At 40.6% G+C, this 22,201-nt stretch overlaps 1 protein-coding gene across 1 annotated transcript in view; it reads left to right on the forward strand.

Annotated features, from left to right (window-relative positions):
* bcr (BCR activator of RhoGEF and GTPase) overlaps positions 1 to 22,201 on the forward strand; it is an 87,885-nt gene that overhangs the window by 55,579 nt on the left and 10,105 nt on the right. The window contains exons 4-15 of the mRNA XM_042395564.1: positions 1,924 to 2,028; positions 2,914 to 3,099; positions 9,518 to 9,625; positions 11,955 to 12,015; positions 12,128 to 12,180; positions 12,956 to 13,096; positions 19,866 to 19,987; positions 20,245 to 20,410; positions 20,549 to 20,668; positions 21,065 to 21,140; positions 21,360 to 21,464; positions 21,922 to 21,996. Of these exons, the coding sequence (XP_042251498.1) occupies positions 1,924 to 2,028; positions 2,914 to 3,099; positions 9,518 to 9,625; positions 11,955 to 12,015; positions 12,128 to 12,180; positions 12,956 to 13,096; positions 19,866 to 19,987; positions 20,245 to 20,410; positions 20,549 to 20,668; positions 21,065 to 21,140; positions 21,360 to 21,464; positions 21,922 to 21,996 (1,318 nt within the window). The remainder of the gene's footprint in view (positions 1 to 1,923; positions 2,029 to 2,913; positions 3,100 to 9,517; positions 9,626 to 11,954; positions 12,016 to 12,127; positions 12,181 to 12,955; positions 13,097 to 19,865; positions 19,988 to 20,244; positions 20,411 to 20,548; positions 20,669 to 21,064; positions 21,141 to 21,359; positions 21,465 to 21,921; positions 21,997 to 22,201) is intronic.

Consider the following 22,201-nt stretch of genomic DNA (forward strand, 5'->3'; position numbering starts at 1 on the left):
CTTGTGAGCTGAATGTGTTTGTCACTTTTAAATCATGTTTTTCTTTCACCGACTGATTTGCTAATCAATAGAAATGTGAGCCAAACCAAAGCACGTCTAGCCCTGCGGTAACCCTGCTGATAATGGACTCCTAGATAATGGAGTCCATAATAATTCTGGATCATTTCATAATCTTCTGGGCTATAACAGTCCCCTGAGATCCATGCTAGCATCTGCTTATGCAGTGGCCATGGAAACAGGTTTCAGGCCCATTTGCCCCTCCATTTAAATAAATGCATGTACACCCACGGAGATCCAAGGACTCGCTGTACATGTTGAAATGCGGCTAACATGAATACTGTACATCGTTTTAGCATGCATATTTATGCACACGTGAATTCGGCTGTGTAGATATGTAGATGTAGAATTACAGGTGGCTTGACATACAGAAACTCAGACGTAGTGCTGAAATTATTTGTCATTCCATTAATTGTTTAAGTCATTTATATGGATGAAACAGGCAATCTGATGAAGTATCCTTGGGCTCTGGGAAATTGTGAAGCTGACTTTTCTCTATTTTCTGACACTGCGTAGATTAATTGATATGGAAAAAAAATGAACAGATGAAACCTTAAAACAATAATTTATTTGCAATCCGACTCAAGAAAATACCACAAATAATAAACACAAAACTGTAGGAATATAGCTACATATACACTTAAATTCACACCCTGTCTGGCTCTTATCCTGACTACCAGATGGATTTTATCCTGTTGCCCCCTGCCCGAATACACACACAATTTCCTCTGTGTATCACTGAGGTCTGTGAAGCCAGGTAGCTTAAGTCCAGCAGGCTGATTCAGCTGAAGTCACAGCAGCAAGACCTGAATGTGCTTTTCTCCAGATAACTTTGCCATCCTCGTGCACTTGGTCCTGACCTTCTTTTAGCCCCTTTCACACCTAGCACCCATATGATTGGAGTGTAAACATATATGACAGTATTAGTGTGTGCTATCTGTAGGATTTCCATATAGAATGTATACACACGTGACATAACGGCTCTTGATCAGCAAGGGGAGGCCTAACAGTTTGTTAGATGCTCTTGATCCAGGAATCTTATGGCTTCTGTTCACACTGGTAATGCAAGGAATGAGTCCCAGGAATTTTACTACTTTCTAGATCTATACACCTTTTCTTTGCTTAATGTCTCTCTCTCCTTCCTCTGGCTAGTCTTAGTCTTTTCTCACCATGACTCTCACAAAAACCACTCTCATCCTACATACATCATACGTCATGTAGCTACAAGTATTGGGTAGGATTTTCGATCACGTCTCCTTTTTCCTCCCAATTTTTCTGTACTAGACCGTCAAAAATGTAGTCCTACCCTCTAACTTGTTCTCTTCTTCATCATGTCATATCTTTTACTCTTTCTTTTCTGCCCTCTTTCTATTCTTGTTTTCTCTCTTTCCTCCTCCTCGTAGCCAGAGGGACGGGATGCTTCCACGTCCCAACCTGAGCGCTGTGTATGTGTGTGTGTGCACTTGCACATTGTCTCACACACACATATTTTTACGCCAACCTTTGTCCCATGGGAGACCCTGCCTGTTTGAGTTATTTCAGAGTTTGTGGTTAAACAAGACAGCCTGAGGAATCTCTCTCTGCCTCTCTGTTTTCTTTCATGTCCGTACTCCTCCTTTAACTGGGCTGAGGGGAATGAGGAGTTAACCAGGGAGGATTTCTAGAAGGTGCATGTGCTGCTGTACCTCAGAGATCCTTTTACCAGCTGATATTGAATGCTCTTTAAAAAAAAATCTAATTGTGTGCCTTCCAGTGTGAAAGTAAAGAATAGGCATGTACAAGATTGGATTTATTTGTGTGCATTATATCGTATCACTGGATATTGATGTAACTTTATTAATGACTGTCTGTTTTTTTTGTTTGCAGAATGAATGTGACCTGGAAAAAGGTTTAGAGATGAGGAAGTGGGTCCTGTCTGGGATTTTGGCCAGTGAGGAAACATACCTCAGTCACCTGGAAGCACTGCTTCTGGTGAGAACACACACACACACACACACACACACACACACACACACACACACACACACACATACGCATTACTTATACCCATTATACAGGAGAATCTTATTAATGTGTATGTGTATATTTCCAAGTATCAGTGCTTTGTTTTAATTTGGTACCACAAAATAAAACATGCTAACAATATGGATCCTTTACTGGCTTTTGGATTTTGATGTGCAATATACAAATGACAACACATAAGTTATAAATAGCCAAATAAAAAACAAATTCCAACAGAGGAAGAGACATAAAACATTTGTGGGTTGAGTTATATGACAATATCGAAATAGAAATTCGTCAGCCCTCAGAGGGTTTGCCATACTGTTTTTACCATGGTAGTTATCCCTGTAATATCCCAGGTTGTATCAGGCCAGTGTGAGCAATGATTTAAAGCAAGACTATGTAACATTTTCTTAACAGTGACTACCACGGCTTAAAGTGGAAATGACAGGATAATTGCACATTAAATTTCCCAAGAATTTATTGTGTTTAAAGCTTCTTTAATGTAAAGCTGCCCTAATCCAAATTTTTATACTATCAGTGGAATAAATGATGTGTAATATGAAAGGTGTCGCTCATAATGAGAAACCCTCATTACTCAACTGCAGTTCCTTCAGCTCAACGGAGCATATTAGCGTCTTTCAACTCGTTGTCTCGGTGTCACAGCCTGTAACTTTACAGTTTTGGTTCAGTCCTACAGCTCTCATTGGCCTAATTTCCAGCAGAAGCAGGTGGCTGTTCTCAGTGAAAGATATAAACCGACAGTATGCTAAACTATTTTGGCTCACAGTTCACACAGAGACGCAGTGCAAAGCACGTTTCACACCTGTTGTCTCCACTGTTCGTCCCTCTCAGCCCATGAAGCCTTTGAAGGCTGCAGCTACAACGTCGCAGCCTGTGCTCACTGTGGCCCAGATAGAAACCATCTTCTTCAAAGTGCCTGAGCTCTATGAGGTCCACAAGGAGTTCTACGATGGACTTTTGCCCCGCGTCCAGCAGTGGAGCCACCACCAGAGAGTTGGGGATCTCTTCCAGAAACTGGTGAGGAAAAAGAAAGAGATGAGTCAAGGGGTTTGGGGGGCATTTTGAGATTTTTGTGTGTGTGTGTGTGTGTGTGTGTCTGTGAACGCAGCGACCCAATGCAACCCTACTGTGCCAGAGTAACATTATTCACAGTAATGTGTCTCGAATTGGAAGGCTTTCAGAAGCAGAATCCTTCAACGTAACTCAATAAACCAATAAAAAAAAATGTAGATTTGATTTTTGCATCGATGCCCTTCTTTATCATTTTAAATTTAGATAAATTGAATCTGAATCATGCTTTTCTTCCTATTTCCTCCTCAACAGCCGCTTGCTCTCTATCTGTTTCTGCCAAGGATGTCAGGGCCAAATGTACACTGGGTCTACTTAATCATTTTCACAATGGGTCAATTAACCCACAATGAATCAGTTGTTAATTCTCTTCGAAATGCTTCTCCTCTCCCACTGCCTCTCTCCCTGTTCTCTCTTTCTCCCCCTCAGACTCACTCATGCTCGAATGCACACACGCATTTACACATACGCACACACACACACATGCGCGCGCACACAGAGGGAGGTGCAAGCGTGTTTCACAATGCCGCCTTTCTGCCTCAGGCAGCTGAGGCCATCACTGCTCTGTGTGCTTTGTGTCTCAAAAGAAGCTGCTATAAATAGGAGCCTCTCTCTCTGTTGGCCTGTCTTTTCCCCCCTCTCTCTCTCTCTCTCACGCACACACACACACCAAAATCCATGTTTTTATCAAATAGTTTGTTTAGAAGGTCATTATTGGTTTTTTCTTAAGGTATGGTCACCCAAGTATGTTGTGGGTGATAAATAGATATTGAGTGATTGCAGACTATGAGCAGTGTATGAGAACAATGCCGCAGTTTATAGTTTAGTTGTGTAATAATGTGCAAAACAAGGTGATAACACACCACTAGAATAATGACTTCTCCATTGGCTGACCTTGCAAATTTGGAGGGCAAAATTTGAAGGATAAGGCTGTGATTTTCTATATTTTTCTTATTGTCAACAAATCTCATGTGCAGAGCCAAACCAACAATGAACTTATCCTACTTACAAGTATTTTCTGTGTAACCAAAGCCTGATATCTGTGTTATAGACCTCCGTTGTTGTCCAAAAACTATTAACAACACGTCAATGAGCCACATCGCTGTGCACTGTGTGACATGTTCATTCGCCCCAAAAGGCAAAGGTTACTGTAGTTTGTTTAGAAATGGCTGATGTGTTTTTAATAGAGGAATATGATATATCAGCCTTTGGTTACGCAAACAATACTTGTAAGTAGGATCAGTTTATTGCTGGTTTGGCTCTGCACATGAGATTTGTTGACAATAAGAAAAATATAGAAATGGCCAGCAAAATCCCTCAACAGAGGTGAACTTTGACCTACAAGTCTATCGGAGCCATACAAGAGTTCATGCCAAAACAGGAAATTCATTCTTGAATTTTTCAGCCATATGAGCTTCAACTGGGAGATGAAGCAAATATTCACCTAGACTGTTGCTACCATGTGACCGTACCTTCACCTAATTTCTTTGTCTGATCTGAACCATTACGTCAGCCTGACAAAGGGTTTACTCTCTCACACTCTGTATTTACACTTTTTCTATCAACCTCCACAATCTGCAGTCTGGTTGTCTTTGTCACTCTTCCTCTCCAGTAGGTACACACACACACACACACACACACACACACACAGTTTCTGGCCCATTCCCTCCCCCCAGACAGTAGTTAATAAAAGTCAAGAGGAGAAGATGCTGAGCCTACAAAAAAAAAAAAAAAAAAAAATGCTACATGACAGCCGTTCCGTTAGGAGGTGGAGAGGGAGGGAGGAAGAGATTAGATGAGAGTGGAGGAGGTGGTGCGGGCGAGGAAAGAGGGGGGAGGGAGGGTTGAGATAGAAGGAGAGAGGATGAGAGCCGAGTAGGGATGGCAAGTAGATTTAGGCAACTCTGATAGAGCTGTCTCACCATTACTCTGAAATCTGTGTGGGGAGCAGACGGGCTTAGGAATCATAAAACATCAGAACAAGGAAGGCGAGAGACGGGAGAGTAAAGAGGAAGAGGCAAAGCGTCAGTGGCAGGTTATGAGCATGAGTGTCAGACAGAAGTGTTTGAAGGCTGAAAATAGGGCTAAATCACACTCGTGCTCCTGCTCCGCCTCAACACACACTTCATACACTGCAGCAAAGTGGAGGTTTTACACCATGAAGACAGACAATCAGGCAGAGCAGAAAAGTTTTTGCTGGGTAAACTGATAAACTGGCTTTGAATGTTTTTTTCTGATTCTGTGAATTTATGCAGTAGAAGAAGAATAGCTCTCTTGATCCTTCATTTGGCCTCACACAGCCAACCTACAAATTATTCTTCGCTCTGTTGACGTTCGTCTGAGGCGAACATATGTCAGAGGATAGGCGACATCTGCGTGTCCACCCTCCTTTGCATGGGGAAGATATGGATGCTTTTATTATCTGAACAGACTATTTTCTACATTTGCTTTGACTGACTGACAAATTCTCTTTCATTGCTGAAACACTGACATTCACTGGGCTGTGCATGGGTTCTGCATCAAGTTTATCAAATTTCATATTCAAATTGATAAGTTTCTGGTTAAAGTTTAGGTGAGAAATACACCATGCAGACACCAAATCATGTGACATTTTGGATCTACAGCACCTGGTTTAAGGTTTAAGACATGTTATCATCAACACAAGTCCCTATAGCTGATGGGCGTAGTGGATTTCCAGCTGCCATGTTTGATTAAACCACAGTTAGAACCAAAACCATTAGCTGATTCATCAATTTGTCCATCAACAGAAATTTAATCTGCAGCTATTTTGATAATCAATTAATCATTTAACTAATTTTTCAAGTAAAAATGCAGAACAAAGCTCTCTCAAATGTGAGGATTTTCTGCTTTTCTTTGCCGTATGTAAGAGTAAACTGAATATCTTTGTTTGACTGTCATATCAAGCAATTTGAAGACGTCGCCTTAGGTACTGGGAATTTGTGATGGACATTTTCCATTATTATATAGACCAAACAATGTACCAGTTAATCAAGTTAGTTGCAGCTTTTCACTATTTCTTTGGGTCTCTGCATCTTCATTTTAAAAATTGTTTTGTTTTACCAGCAGATGAAGGATCTTAATGGGGATGTATACGTTTTGAGTTTTTCTGTTATTTTTATAGTGTTGTTTTGTGGTGTGAGTTCGCAGATGATGTCTATTTTAAACATGGTCAAAGGTCCAAAACTTGAGGTGAACATTTGTAAAAATGCTCCCTGGAAGTCCGTTGGTAGCTTTTGTTGCTAAGGTTCCACAGGTTGTTCATGTTGTCCACTCACATATTTTGGATCAGATTTGGGCTCGTACATGTACAGGCATATTTGAGAAGTTTCCATTTCGAGTAAAGAACGAGAAAAAGAAGTGAAATTCTATGACTGCAGTTTGTTTACGTAGCCTCCTAAGCCTGTCTGCAGAGACGTAGCTTCTAGGGGCTTACCAATCAGAACAGAGCAAGCTCATAAGGAGGGGGGCCTTAAAGAGACAGGAGCTAAAACTGCCTGTTTCAGACAGAGGCTGAACTAAGGGGCTGCATAAAGAGCCAGTATAAGATAAATAAGCAATTTTTTTAACTGTAAACAAGATATTCTAGTAGAGCACCAGAACATAAATACAGACCTGGAAATGTACACATGTTTCCTTCAACTTTTCTAACTCTGTCAAGTCATGTAATTATATCATCAAGTGATGCTTCCTCCCTCCGTAAGAACATAATTCAGTCTGTTGGAACTACCTTATAAACCAAGTAGCTAAATCCAGCCTTCTTGTATAATGGCCGTAGTCTGTCATGAGGCTGTTTCCTTAATGTTGTTTTCCGCTGTGGATTACACACATACTCTCACGCAGGACAAATCCCAAACTGAGAAATCCAAACGCCCAAGCAGTTTCTTTCATCACCCAAAGCCATTTTCTGCTGTGATACTGTAGCTGCAGCCATACACTCAGTAAGCCTTCACGCCGTTGTGTGTGGCTCTGTGGATGTGGCTGGCAGACATACGGGCTCTCTGTTCTCGCCGCAGTGAAACTGTCACGCTCTGAATGGCCTCCGTTGTGGTGCAGATTGTGTGGCCCAGGGCAGGACATAGGATTGCAGGATTGTGAAAATTGCTTTACTCCTCCTCGCCTTCCTCCACCTTACCTCTTCTTCCTGGTGTGCAGATGTATATGCAAAACATGATACTGTTGAGCCATCTTAGAACTACTTTGCTGCCTGAAATCCATCAGGGAGAACTTAAAAACATAAATGAGGACAATCATTTATCAGGAAAAGGAGGTTCAGTCTCGTGATTTTGTTGTGTTTTTTTCATGATGGCTCGTGGCACGTGGTCTTAAAGCTGCGGCTATTTTTTGGACAAAGGAACCTACACACCATGTAACTAGTGGTGATAACATGATAAGTGCAAACAATGTTTAAAAAACTTGTGACCCCAACCCCCCACCCCCCTTCTCCCCCGTGATGGCAAAGATCAGGTCATGTCAGGAAGGTCAGAGTCATGGCTAAATATAGGATGTAAAGGGATGAATGAGCTCTGTTTGAGACAACAATTAGTTTAATGGTCTACAGATGTGTGGTAGTAGCAGTCCAAGTCACAAAGTGGCTCACACGAGGTGATAAATTAAAAATCAACAGTCATAAAAGCTTCAAAAGAACCTACAGGTAAACAAAAGACGTTAAACTGGATGTCTGGAAGTTTTAAAGGGTGATTCGGCGCAGTTTTAGCATAATTTCATCATCACCGAGTAAACCGCAGAGAACGTAGAGACATTGCCAAAACAAAGTCCAACAGGACAAGAAACTCGAGCATGATGATCATACATGTTTTAGACGAACCCTCGGGTTAGGCAAAAGTTATGTGGAATAGAAAATGAAGGCAAACTGTAAAATTATTCAACTTTGAACCATCACACTTGCCGTAGTTGTACACACAGTTTTCCTGTGCATTGGGGAATTATTACAGACATTGGAGTGCACTCACTTTTGGTCAGATCTTATGCCTGACTGCTCACATCAGACTTTGATCTCAGCAGTTACTTTGGTGAGTACAGTGTTACCATTACCGATAAAAATGTTGATCACAGTTATCAAATAAACTGGAATGATCCTTAAAGGCTCTGGAACAGACAAAAGAGCTCAGCCCAAGGTAAGAGTTACAGGCGTATCTTCAGAAGTGTGTGTGTGCATGTGTGTGTGTTTGAGGCTCTTGACATGACACACAAAGCCCTTCTGCACTGTCTCTCTCCTCCTTTTGCTTTTGTTCAGTAGAATTGATTGTTCTTTTGTCGGCTGTCGAGATGGATCGCAGCGCTGGCAGGCAGCGTTTGGTGGCGTTTTCTTCAGCCATCCAGCTTCCTAAATGTGCTTTCATAGCCTCCGTTACACCAATCATTAATTACTCACGCTGGCACAGTGCGGGGCTGGCTGGTTTCTATGGCAACGGCCCGGCTGCGAGGAGCGCCGTGGTTACATGCTGTTGTGACGGTGATCTGTGTCTTTGCTTTGTTGGTTGTTTTGCTTTCAGCAGTCTGCAAATCATGCACAGTGTCTCAGACATGGAATTTCAGGGATTTTACATTTCACTTCTGCAGTTTGGCTTTTGCAAAGTTCAACTGAGAAGGTCAAGGTGGGCTTGTCTATATAATATATATCTAAAAAAAAGATTAGTCCATTTGTGATTGTGATGGTTCAGATTTTAACAAAACATAAGGGAATGAAGTGGCTCCCTTGTGCTCTCCATCATTTTTACACAATCACTGCTTAGACAAATGTATTTTTAAGAGCGGGCTGCACTACGCTGCTGTGTCTCCATCTGTCTGACTGTGTGTATCCAATATGTGTGTGTGTTTTTTAATGTTTCTGTCGTTAGTTTGTTCTGTTTACATGCCAAAAAGATTAGACTTGACAATCCACAAACTTGTTAAGACTGCTCTCCTTATCACTTTTAGGTTATTTTTAGAAAACAATTTGGTGTTTAGAGTAGCACTTACGCTGCAGTTGTGAGGTTTAGGAATGAGGTGGTGGTGAAGAACAGGATGTAGTGAAGAGGACTGTTGAGTTTGTTCAGATATGTCTTTGTGTGTCTGAGCATCTGACTGAAAGACTGTTTTGTGGATTTCATTGCCTTAGTGTTTCTGTGTGAGAGCGTAGAGCAATGATGTTTGCCAGCTATTTATTTCTCCCATATAGAAACTCACTTGGAGTTAGACAACTTTAAAGTCACTGTATTAAGATTTTTATTTGGATTTAGAGGTTGTATCGCAGGCTGAACTCACAAACATTTCAATATGTCTAATCTGTTCATTAAAATGTGACTCTCACGTCCATCCTCTGTTTGTTTTTCTTCCTCTCCATCAGGCCAGCCAGTTAGGAGTTTACCGGGCGTTCGTGGACAACTACGAGCTGGCCGTGGAGACGGCAGAGAAGTGCTGCCAGGCTAACACACAGTTTGCTGAAATCTCTGAGGTAAGTAGAGGAGGGAAAAGAACAGATGACGATGCCAAGCAGGGACTATAATATGTGGTTGTATTGAAAGCTATAAATGTGGGGAAAGGGATAAACAAAAGCAGCGTCAGAAGTTTAAAAAGCGCAGCAATTTCAGCAATTAGAGGTTAAGATAATCCCACCCCTGTATTTTCTTTTAGATCCTCATATTTTTCCTTTAAGTGGAGCCTCAGTAAGTTCCAGTAAACATCTTTGTGCTTAATATTTGTCCAAAATAAAGACAGGGTGATGACGTTTAGAGGTCTCAAATTTTCAAAATCTTGGTTGACTCTGTATTTTTTTGTCTTTTTTGACATGGAAGCAAGATCCCTCATAGAAAAAGTGTTATTACTGTTATTATTAGAGGTATTAGCAAAATATTCCTGTTTTAGACATAGACTGATAGGACAAAATGGGAGCATTTATCAACAAAGCCTCTTCTGACTTAGTCAAGTCATCACTAAATAAATTCTACTTAGCAATGAGCTTCTCTTGTGTTGCTTAGTTTAGAGAAAATCACATGTTGTTCTCTGTTTAAATGTCAGGAAATACAAGAGAAGGCAGATGAACCAAGCATTTCACAGATAGTGCAGTAGGCTTTGTGGTACTTGCAGGCAAAAGTTACTGGTTTAGTTTCTGTCTCAGAGCTGTGGCCGAGGTTGAAGCTGTGATCACTGAGTTATGGGGTCGTTTTACCAGCGTGTAAAATCAGTCAGTCAGACATTTAACCCCTACATACCAGCAAATTATCCAATTGACGTTCCTTTGATGTAGGGAACAGTGCTGTATCTAATTAAGATAAAAGAAAGTTAATGTTCAGTCGAGCATTTATCACAGGAGTGAATTTTCACCAAACGTGTACTAAATTGTTTGTTGAACTACAAATTTGCTTTCTCCAAATGTAATTTGGCAACATTAATGCTGATGAGAGACACCAACTCTAACTGATTGGTTCATCTTTGATCTAATCATCGATTGAGATTATGAATTTAACAGAACACAGTCTCTCCTCACTGACTGTCATTGTCCAGCATTCATTCAGCGTATCTCGTAATGCGGTTGCTCTGATGAGTATGATTTTAGGACAATGTTAACATAAAAAACAGTCGGCCTTCTGTTGTGCTGTTGCCACATGCAGCTGGACGGTTTGTGAGAAAAAGGCAGCGTTACCTTGTCACACAAAAATGACAAAGAAGATGACTGACTTGCTGCACAGTGTTAAATTATGTGTGATTATGGAAAGGAACAGTTTCTGAGAGTGGTTGCATAGAGAGCGTCTGTTTTGCGGCTGCTCAACAGTTTTATCCCTGATGTACTTCACTTGCAAAATGCTCTCCCATTTTCACCCACACAGCTCTTATCATTTCCCTGCATTTAAATGTGAATGTTCTGCTAAATATATATCTATATAAATGCAACCAGAGGCAATTTTGTGGGTATGTGTACACCAGTGTGTACTTTTTTTTCTGTTTCACGTGTGTTTATCAGGTAAATGGTTGGTGTTTCCAGTAGTTTTGGCTCAAGGAGCCCACAGCCTGGTCTCAGTCTCATCCTTGACCAGGAAGCTCAGTATCACCTGCTCATACTGTGGATGAGCCTTGACAGCTTAATAAATTTGTACATTTACAAAGATTTCCAACAGTCTTGATGACTCAGAACAATTTCTTTTATCTTAGACAAACTAGATTTCAAAACACTCATCTTATGACTCAAATGTAGTTTGGGAAGCTATTTCTGAGGCTAATGTAGCAAGATTGACCCTGGTTTAAACTACTAATCTGCATTCTCAACTGTGATTCAATCAGCTGATATAACTTGGAACAGTTTTACAGCTTCCCTCATACATTTTGGGATTTCTTTCACTTCCTCTGGCAGCCATGAAAATGAGTTTAGACACAGCCTTTAAAAAGAATTTAGCATCGCTGTAACTATAACCCGTTGTGGGAGCTCTTCTTATGTACATTTTCCTCCTCTGTTTTTTCAAAGCATGTGACGGTTTTTGATGAGGCTACCAGTTAGTGTTGAGGCTGGTGTCTACACGCAGGATGGGGAATTCATCATCGAGGGTTGTTAATGGCCTAAGTAATGATGCATGACTCCGAGCCATCTGAGCAAGATGGCGGGGGGAAAAAGCTGCTGAGGATGGCATAATTAATTTGAAAGTGGGTGACCTCAGAGCTGGAGTAAGGATAATAACCTTACCATGCCTTCACATCACTGTAACTGTACTGAACTGGTTCCTAAAGGTCTTTTTTTTTTAAAAGGGGTTTCCCCACTTCACTGTCTGCACCTGTCTTTTGTCTCCAAACAGAACCTGAGGGTGAGGAGCCCCAAGGACTGTAAGGACCAGACGGCCAAGAACTCTCTAGAGGGTCAGTCGCTTTGTGCTGGGTTTTACTCAATTCTATTAAAATATTCAAATGTATAAATACAAATAAAATATTATAGGAATTCTGTCTGATTTCTCTTCTTTCTAATCTATAGCTCTCCTATATAAACCGGTGGACAGAGTGACACGCAGCACATTGGTGCTTCATGTAAGTAAGAGAGAGTGCTGAGGCAGCAACCCTCTTTAATAATCTCACATTACAGTTGTGTTCTGTTGTGTTTTAGTAATTGCCTCTATTGCTTGCAAATTATCCTTAGAAAGCATGACATGAGTAAACAAAACCCAACCTTCAACTGGGTTTCATTTCATTTCATTTCACTTCGTTTCAGTTTCATCTTGAGACTATAAATCTATGTTTTACAAATGTGCTTTGTCACCATCTTCAGTACCGAGTAGCTTAAGCCTCTATAAAGATGGTGAAAAGAAATCCACTTGTAATGGTGAATATTATTAGATACTGTATGTGACAGATTGCAGATTAGATATGTGACTTTTACTGTAATCATGGAATGTGTGTGTATATTTGTACAAAGTTTTATGTGTTTTAGGACTTTGAAGAGAGAGAGCGAGGTGCAGAGAGGCTTGGCTTTATTATTAATAAACCTTGTTTTTGACTTCTCTGCCTTCTATGTACCACTGCACTGTTAGTTTTGTGTTAAGTGGAGGTGGTCATGGCTCAAAAATTCACTCTATATTTAATTTTTCCATTTACTGTTAGGACTCAGGGCTTCGTTTATTGCGCGTATGCAAAAGTAATAACCTTGAGCACACTGTGAAAGAGCTAAATAAGAAAAGCAGAGCAGGTTTGAATGACAATATGTACTGTGAGGTAGCTTTTGTATTTGCATGTCTTTGTGCATGCATGTACCTGGAGATGTTTGCTTTTGAAAGTCAATGTTTCTGCATCTCCTGCTGTACTCTAGGACTTGCTCAAACACACGCCCACCAGCCACCCGGACCACCCGCTCCTGCAGGACGCCTTGAGGATCTCCCAGAACTTTCTGTCCAGCATCAACGAGGAGACCACGCCCCGACGCCAGTCCATGACCGTCAAGAAGGGAGAGGTAAGTGTTCAGAGATTTACAAACAGACTATGATGGAAATGAGCCACACTGTAGGCCTAATTTTATATCCTACTGGCAATTTACCCTATAAGTATACTAGTGCATATTGATTTACTGGACAAAAACAAAGAACTTTGGAGTTACTAAGAGTTAAGCAGCAGATAGAAATGACAGTTTTTGCACTAAATTAATCTCTGACTGCATGACTATGAAGTGGATCAAATACCAAGGTATCAGTATGTCAGACATATGTCATAAATTGGCACTATCCCTTTAATAAATTTGACCTATCTGGCTATTTTCTAAATTTGCAACTTTGAACTCAACACTGGTACTTCTGCACTATTAACAGAGCAACAGGAAATAGTTTGGGTATGTTTTCAATAAGCAAATATTATGACCCCACAGGTTTAAATTAAATTTTAATTAAATTAAACCCCAAATGTGCATCAAAGCAATCTATTCCCTGCTCTTCTGCACAGACTGGAGATAGTAAAAATGTAGATAATAATATTTTTTTCACCAGTTTCACTCTTTATAGCCCTGTTGTACCTTGTTGAGCATGATGATGTCATGACCCCGCCCTCCAAATGACCTTGAAGTCACTGTCGAATGAGTGTACGAGGGACCACCAATCTGCAGCCTAAAGCAGAGCCCATGCCCTTATATGGTCATGCCAGGGTTGGCTCATTGAGGGTGATTCTCCGTTTGCTCAGTGTCTCTTTTGTGGTTTCCCATCTCGCCCTAACGTAAACACACACACACACTCACAACCTACCCCCCCCCCCCTCTGTCTCTCTCATCCCCGGAGATGACTTGATGCACGTGAATGGATGCCTCTTGATTGATAGCTTGCGTGACACTGCCACACATAATGCCTTGTAATGAGCCAGTGGTCCGCTCTGACTGGCAGATTCCAAGTTAATTATTCATAAATGGAGGGTGGGAGCGAGCGAGCAAAAAGGCTGTGTCGGCTCCTCCCTCTGCTCACACGGGGGTCATTACCGCACCCAGTCCACACACACACACACACACACACACACACACTGTTCTACTCTCTGTTCCATTCACTGTCTTTCTTTCTCTTGCCGTTGTTTGCCTTTGAACATACACACACACATACTTGCCTGCTCCACCTCCCCTCCTATTCCCGCAGGCCCCCCAGTTCGATCCCAGTCTGTCCAGACCACCACACCAGACATCAAATATTAATGATGGATACATGAAAGCAGCACATGGAAATCAATGGGGTTCATTATATTGTCCCATAGATAGGATATATAATATGCCTGAGGTTTCTGTCTGCATTTCACCCAACATATAACACGCTTTAATCATTGAAAAACTGTCATGACCTGGAGAAGTGGAGAAGCTGACGTTTTGCATCCAGTTGTCTCAGTTGAGAATAATACAATACTTTGTAAAGCTGTTTTAATACTTTTTAATACCTATAATCACATGAAATTATCAAGTAATTGTTGTTACCAGGTTTAAATTGCCAAGTCAGCACATTTTCAGGTCGCCAGCTTAGTGGCTGACTGATACGGATTTATACATTTTCCAGAATTAATAAGCATTAGTTTTGCAATTCCTTTTTGTAAATTTACAAATGTTGAACAACTGTTAGGCTGCAAATAGAGCTATGTAGTATCTGTTCAAACAATCAGACATTGAGTCCATAAACACTGGATTGGCATAGCATTGCATTCTCAGAGTTAACCAATGATTACAGTTACATTTTACATTACAACACACCAGGCAAAAATGTTTAAAGATCCACTCAATACATGTTTTAAGATGAATATAAAAGCTCTACTTTGAATAATAATTTGTGACTAATATGGTTTTTCCACCCAAAAAAAATTCAATGACATCTCCTCCTTCTACCTCATTAAAAAATCCAGAAGCTTCAAGTTTCCACATCACACTGGACCACGATAGGCTCCAAAGTAGTTGTGATGTCACAAATCATATTCGTAGGCACATGCCTTAAATTCAAAACTTTTGGTGAGCGCAGAGAAAGTTTCCCCCCTTAGGAAGATGAATTTGAAAACAGCCCTCTAGTGTCAAACTCTGCACATTCTGCACAGTGAAGCTCAAACATCCAACTAAAGTAACAAGAAGAAAAACACATTTTTTAAGTGGAGGGGGACTTTTAAGTTCCCTGAAGTAATCAGGGGATGAGCTTTCTGATTATTCACCCTTTTCATTTAATTGTTACGATGCTGATTTGATTTCAGGAAGCAAAAACAATCACATAGCACAAGTGATAGGAGAGGAGGAAAAAGGCTCATTTATGATCTGCAGCATGAAATTTATTCATAAAGGAACTGTGAACTGAACTCTCACTCTTGCCTTTACACACACACACACACACACTCATGAGTAACCTGTGGTTTGTTCAGTGGAGGCATGCAGCAGAAGAAGAGCACGGCCCCCAGAGGCCCTGGCCTGGCCAGATGAGGGGGGCGGAGGGAGGGAGACAAACAGAAGCAGCTTAATTAAAAGGCGCTTTCTAAATCTCAATTCACCTCCTCGCTCTGCTTTGTTTGCCTTTGGGAAAGATATGCACATGATGACGTGTGTGTGTGTGTGTGTCTGTGTCTGTGTCTTTGTCTGTGTTTCTAGTAGAAACGCACACACTCATCTGCACCATTTTCATCCGTCTGTACGTCTGTCTTTCACTCTATCATTACGTACAAACACATCCCCATATACGCACATTGTTTTACACATACACAGTAAGCGCAGAGATGCCCCTTCAAGCATGTACCGCTTTCTAAAAATAAACACGGATCTTTTGTAAATTCATGCGTATGCTCGCGCGCACGCTCTCAGCGAGGCTCCTCCGCGAGATGGTCAATATTTAATCTGCGTTCTGTGCTGTCAGCGTGCTCTGCCTCGCCTCACTCTCTTTCTACATCGGTGCTGCCGATGTTCCGGTCAGCCATTACGAGAAATAGAGAAAGTCACATTTCTCCTACTGGCTGTTCGATATTATGAAAATGTCATCTGATGCGCTGAGACAGCTGCTTTGTTAAGGATGTCTTTCCCCCCCCCCCCAGTAGCAGAGCAAAGCAGCAGCACAAGCACATTTCTAAATTCATCAGATTACTGTTTTAGGAACAAGCTTTAACTGGAATATGTGTCTGCATCCAAAGATTAAACTATAAACCTTAATTAAACAAGAAGAAAAAAAAAACATCTACAGGCATTCAGCGAGCAAAACTCCCATTCAGTGTTAAATGAATAAAACGCATGAGAACAGCATTATTTAATCTGTTATCAGTGTTTTTCAATCCTGGTCCTGCGGCACCTCTGCCCTGCATGTTTTAGATGTTTTCCTCTTCTAACGCACCTGATTCAAATGATCAGCTCGTCATCAAGCTCTGCAGAAGCCTGATAACGAGCCATTCATTTAAATCAGGAGTGTTGGAGCAGGGAAACATCTAAAACATGCAGGGCAGAGGTGCCCCAGGACCAGGATTGAATGTTTAATGAATTTTGGTAGCCCAAAGATTTTCTTCTGTTGAGTTTCTGATTAAAAAAAATGAATGCATATTCTCTTAATTCTGATGATTTGATAGTCGAAAACCTTTGTTCGAGATTGTTAATGACAGATTCGACTGTGCAGGTTAAACAGATGCTTTTGTGTTCCAGTGTTTTAGTGGCCAGTGTTGTTTTATCCCTCCACATGATTCCCATTCACTCACACATAGTCAGAAGCCTGTAAATCCCCGATCTAGCTGTTATCCCTCCTTTTATCTTATCTCTTTATCATGAGATCAATGGAGGAGAGGATTACCAGTGAGGCGTGATGGGCAGTGTACTTCCTCAGTCCAGTTTGAGAGAAATCAAACAGCTCCTGTGTAACAAACAAGAGCGTCATCTACTTTATCACTTTCCTGCCGAACCTTCATTTTAATCTGAGCGAGTCGGTGTTAGCAGGCGGACAGTTAAGGTGCTTTCTGGATAGTAAACCTAATCTACTGCTGTACTTTCTGTTTGATAACCCAATCAATAATCTAGTCCAGTGTAAGAATTTTGCTCGTTATGATTATCACTAGGAGATTATCTGTATGAAAACAAATTGGCTTGTACACTAAAATTCTTATTGTCCTCTGCTTGCCGTCTCTAGGGGAATAAAAAAACACTTAAAAAGTAAAAAACAATAAGTAAAGTGAAAAACTAAAAAAAAAGTTAGAAAAGGGGAATACGAAAAAAGAAAGACTTGATAAGGAAGAGTATAAAATGACAAAACTGTACAATAACAATGTAATATGCAACAACAGTGCAAAAATCAAGACATATGTTAAGGATTATTAACAGTTTGTTTGTAATAATTGGCATCACAAACATGAGAATTTGGTTCTATATCTATTTTTCATAGTTTACTTATGATAGTTTAATCCCTGTACACATATATATATATATATATATATGTATAATCTGCATGTAATTGGCAGTGGATTAAATGCCCTTTAAACCTCAAATCCATGACCATATTACAGATATGTGATGTATCAGATATCAGACTGATGGGGCTTTTGATAGGCAGTATGACTCCAGTGTTCCTCATTCTTCTCGACATTTTAATGATGTATTTGAGTAACATGCTAAAAAAACTAAGAGCAGCAGTGTGACCCATGTCTCATTCTGACTACTGTACATGTCCTATATATAGACTGACATGACAGCACGTAGACAGACAGAAGCGAGGCGAGATGGAGCTTTGTTTTATAGTCTACTCAGAAAACATCCTCGAGGGATTATATATTACATGCGGGATGACTTCACAGATGTGTCATTCCTGTGGCATCAAGGTACCTGAAATGAAAGACTGAATGATGAACATGTAAAAGTTACAATGAGCAAGTTTCAAAAATATATCCCTTGTCTGTGTTACAGCACAAAATGGATCAGGAAATGATGGTGAAGAGGAAGGAATGAGTTGACAGATCTTGGTTGCCACTAGACATAAATGCCAAAAAGACAAAAACAACCCCATCTGGAAGTGATCTATCTCTAGTAGTCACCATTGCAGGCTTCATTATCTAGCTAGAAACTAATAATTACATCCACCATTGGGAATTCAACTTTTATTAGATCCTTATTTTGTGTCACATGGTTCGTTACTATAGTAAGAAACAGTAGCATTACATCTCTTCCGATGGGAGCCTCTCTCTCTCTCTCTCAGTTCTCAGGCATTTGCTTCCTTTTGACATATTCTCAGGCTCTCTCTTTCTTTCTCTGACACCCTCTCTCACTTTCCTGCTCTTACTTCTCTCTCTGTCTAAATCACCCTCTTCATCGTACGCAGGCAGAGTGACACAGAATGATCCTCCTCTTTACCAGCAGATGTACGGTCAGGTTTTGTAAGCAACCTCTCCAACAGTAGCATCAGTCCCCCTTGAGCATGGTCTGGTTTTGACAGTGACTGTGTGTTCGCAATGGGGCGGGGGGGGGGGGGGCCGAGATGAACATGGGGATTGGTTCCGAGCAAGTGTGATGTCATGCTTCAAGGCTTTACTGGCAGGGATTGACTAGGTCTGGAGAAGGGAGGGTGCTAGTGAAAGTGAGAGGGAAGGAGGGTGACAGACTTGTATATGAAGCCAAGGTGTCCTGAGGAGAGAAAAAGAGGCTTTGGTTATAATGTAAAATAGTAAAATGTGCATTTAAGTTTCTCAAACCTACTTTCTGATTTGCTTGGTTTGGAGAGCAGCAATAGATGGACCATTATGTCTGCATATTGGTAATGTCGAAGCCCATTAGTTGTCATTCCTGTCACTGTTTCTTACTAGAACATGCATCCCAACTTTTGTCAGCTGGCAGTGCTTTGATAACTCACTCCCTAATGTTTTAACTTAAGTTAAACTTGATTAAATGCATTTCTGAGATTTGATCCACCTAAAATGTATGTCATTAAAACAAAATATCAGATTATTACCCCTAAATAAATCATTGTAATCAAGTAAAATAACAATGGCAAGCGGAGGAAATCAGCTCTAAACTTGCAGAACGATCAAAATCAAGCACACACATTAACAAAAGAATGAACTTAAAGGCACAAATGAGCTAATATACGCAAGTTTCCTTCCTTTTCAGACAGTCTGCCTGCTCATTTCAAATACAGAATTTCATTCTATTCTCTCCTTTTTTTGCAGTCAAGTCACAAGTAAAACCAAGCTTATACGAATGTGAAAGTGGATCATTTACTATAGAGTTGTAGCTTGACATTTGTCTGATCCCTGCATTTGTTCTAAGTCCACACTTGTAAATGCCTTCTCTTATTTGGAAAATGACATCACTGCCCCCTTTTGGCATACGACAGTATTACATACCTCATTACATAGTCTGACATCAGTGACAAGTCCCAGAGCTCCAAATATCATTCTTCATTTCCTCCATACCTCATTCATTCATTCCTTTGTGACCTGGAAATTGATGATTGTGCCAGTCCCAGAATATGACAAATTAATTTACTGGGGAAACAGTTTAACTGATGCATCCGCACTTTTGGGTAATTGCATGTATATTATGTAATGAACATCATTATGTTGGGAAATTAAACCTTTGTTTGGCTACAAGGTGTATTTTGAGTGATGACGGAGCTGCAAGTAAAATCTGTTTCCTGCAGATTTTTTACCATGACTCACAGGAATGACCTCATAACTGATTATTCTTCTTCCTGAACTAATTGCATACACTTTGGTTATTGGCAGTAACCTCATGTTACTAAAATGACGCACCTCTGTTGTTTTCTCCACAGAATCGGCAGCTGTTGAGGGACAGTTTCATGGTGGAGTTGGTGGAAGGAGCCAGGAAGCTGCGGCATGTCTTTCTCTTCAGTGACCTGCTGCTTTGCGCCAAACTGAAGAAACAGATTGGAGGGTAAGAAACCAACGATGAATGGTGAATTAAGATGTTAATGCTGTTTTTTCATCCATCAGCACAATAAACCTTTTTCTGCCCTCAAATAACAGATGACTCTCAGATAAAGAATTCTTGTTGCTGTTTTTCTTCCTTTACTTTATATTTTCTCCTATTTCCGTTGTCTCACTTTTCCCCAACTCATCCTCATCTTTTATCCTCCTTTATCAATCCACCTCCTCCTTTCATATGTCCTTTACATCCCTCTTTCTCTGTAGTAAAAACCAACAGTACGACAGTAAGTGGTACATCCCCTTGACTGAGCTGACCTTCCAGGGCCCCGAGGAGGCCGAGCCACTTACCATCCCCCAGGTTCCCGACGAAGAGCTGGACGCCATGAAGGTGAAGATCTCACACCTCCGCAGTGAGATCCAGAGAGAGAAGGTAGTGTGGATATCATCGATTTCCTTTAACTGTGACAAGATCCTTTACATAATATGAAGCATAAAAAATGCAATGATTTGCTTCAAGGTTTCCCACAGAAACATAATTGTATTTAAATTTCCACCTCTGTGATTTCAGAGAGCCAACAAGGGCTCAAAAGTCATCGACCGTCTCAGGAAGAAACTGTCTGAGCAGGAGTCTCTGCTCCTCCTAACGTCTCCGAGCACACCCCTCCGAGTCTACAACAAGAATGGCAAGGTGATGACATTCTCCAACTTGCTCTGCTTCTTTTTCTTCAATCTTATTTTTCATCATCTTTTCTGCCCTCCTCCTCCTCCTCCCTGTCTCACCGCTCCCTTTGCGCTCCTCTTCTACACATTTCATCTGTTCTCCCAACTGATTCTCCTCATTTTGCTGCTTTTTTGTTCTCCTCTGTTTCATTCCCAGCGCATTATCCCCTCGCTGATCTTCCCTCAGATTATTTCTCCTTGATCTGTCTCATGCTTAGACTTTCTTGTATCACTGTGGAGCGAGCGCTATACGATGTTTTACATCTGTGAAAGCAGGTGGAACGAGAATACACCATTGCAGAGTTAGATTTTTTTTTCATTCTGCTTCTGAAATAACAACCTTTTTTATGTGTTTGTGTTTCAGAGTTACAGTTTTCTGATTTCGTCTGACTATGAACGTGCAGAGTGGAAGGAGATAATTAAGGAACAGCAGAAGAAATGTAAGTGTCAAAACCAAACCATCTTAGGTATTATCACACTTTAGATACATTTATAACTGTACTGCTCCAGGAACCTTGTGAAGGAGAAACAGAAACCAATAACTTTGCAAAATAGTGATGACAATCCAAGTTGTTTGTCATTCATTATTGTTATATCAGTTTCAATAAGACATATGTTCCTTTTGATATACAATAACTGTTCCCATAACTTCCCATTAGGTTTTAAAACTTCCTCCTTGACTTCTATGGAGCTGCAAATGTTGACCAGCTCCTGTGTCAAACTGCAGACTGTCCACCACATTCCACTTAGTATCAATAAAGAAGGTAAGATATTTATGTATGTATTGGAAAGTATTGATTTTTAGCATTCATACAGATGCTGTTTAAGTTTTAAGTCAACGGTAGTGTTCTTCTGAAACTGCAGTGTAACATTATAAAGCATTTGGGGCTCTGTGTGTATTGCAGAAGTGGCGTTACGCTTTCATGCTTCCTTGGTTTCTTGCTTGAGTTCATGTCTTAGATGGCAGCTTTGTTGTAAACCATTAAAAAAAAAAAAAAAAAAACGCCCTTGAAAAGATACTTATGATTAATAATTGTGGGTGAAATGAAGATAAAAAGTACACAGAAGCTTAAGCCAAATGTTTTACACTGGGTAGTACTGTTTTATCCCTTCCCCTTCTGTGTCTTATTCTGCTCCAAAACAAACAGAGATCTGCATGCTTTTCTAATCCCTCCTCGCTGTCTTTTCTCTTTTTTCTCTGCCCGCTGACTGTTTTTCCAGAGGATGAATCCCCCGGTCTCTACGGGTTCCTGAATGTAATCGTCCACTCTGCCTCCGGCCTCAAACAGAGCTTGAGTGAGTCACTTTTTTAGCCTCTATGCAAGCAACAGAAAATACAGACGATCAGACAAAACAAGCTGAAAGTTTTATACTACTGAGAAAGCTCAACTGTCACATGATAATGGAGCAGTGGAAAAGACAGTTTTACTGTTTTGTTGTTCTAGTTGTTATGTTGGAACGGGAATAAATGCAGGAATTCTGTGTTTACCTCATAAATTAC

The sequence above is a fragment of the Thunnus maccoyii genome, chromosome 19 (genome assembly GCF_910596095.1).
Source record: "Thunnus maccoyii chromosome 19, fThuMac1.1, whole genome shotgun sequence".
Classification (NCBI taxonomy): Eukaryota; Metazoa; Chordata; class Actinopteri; order Scombriformes; family Scombridae; genus Thunnus; species Thunnus maccoyii.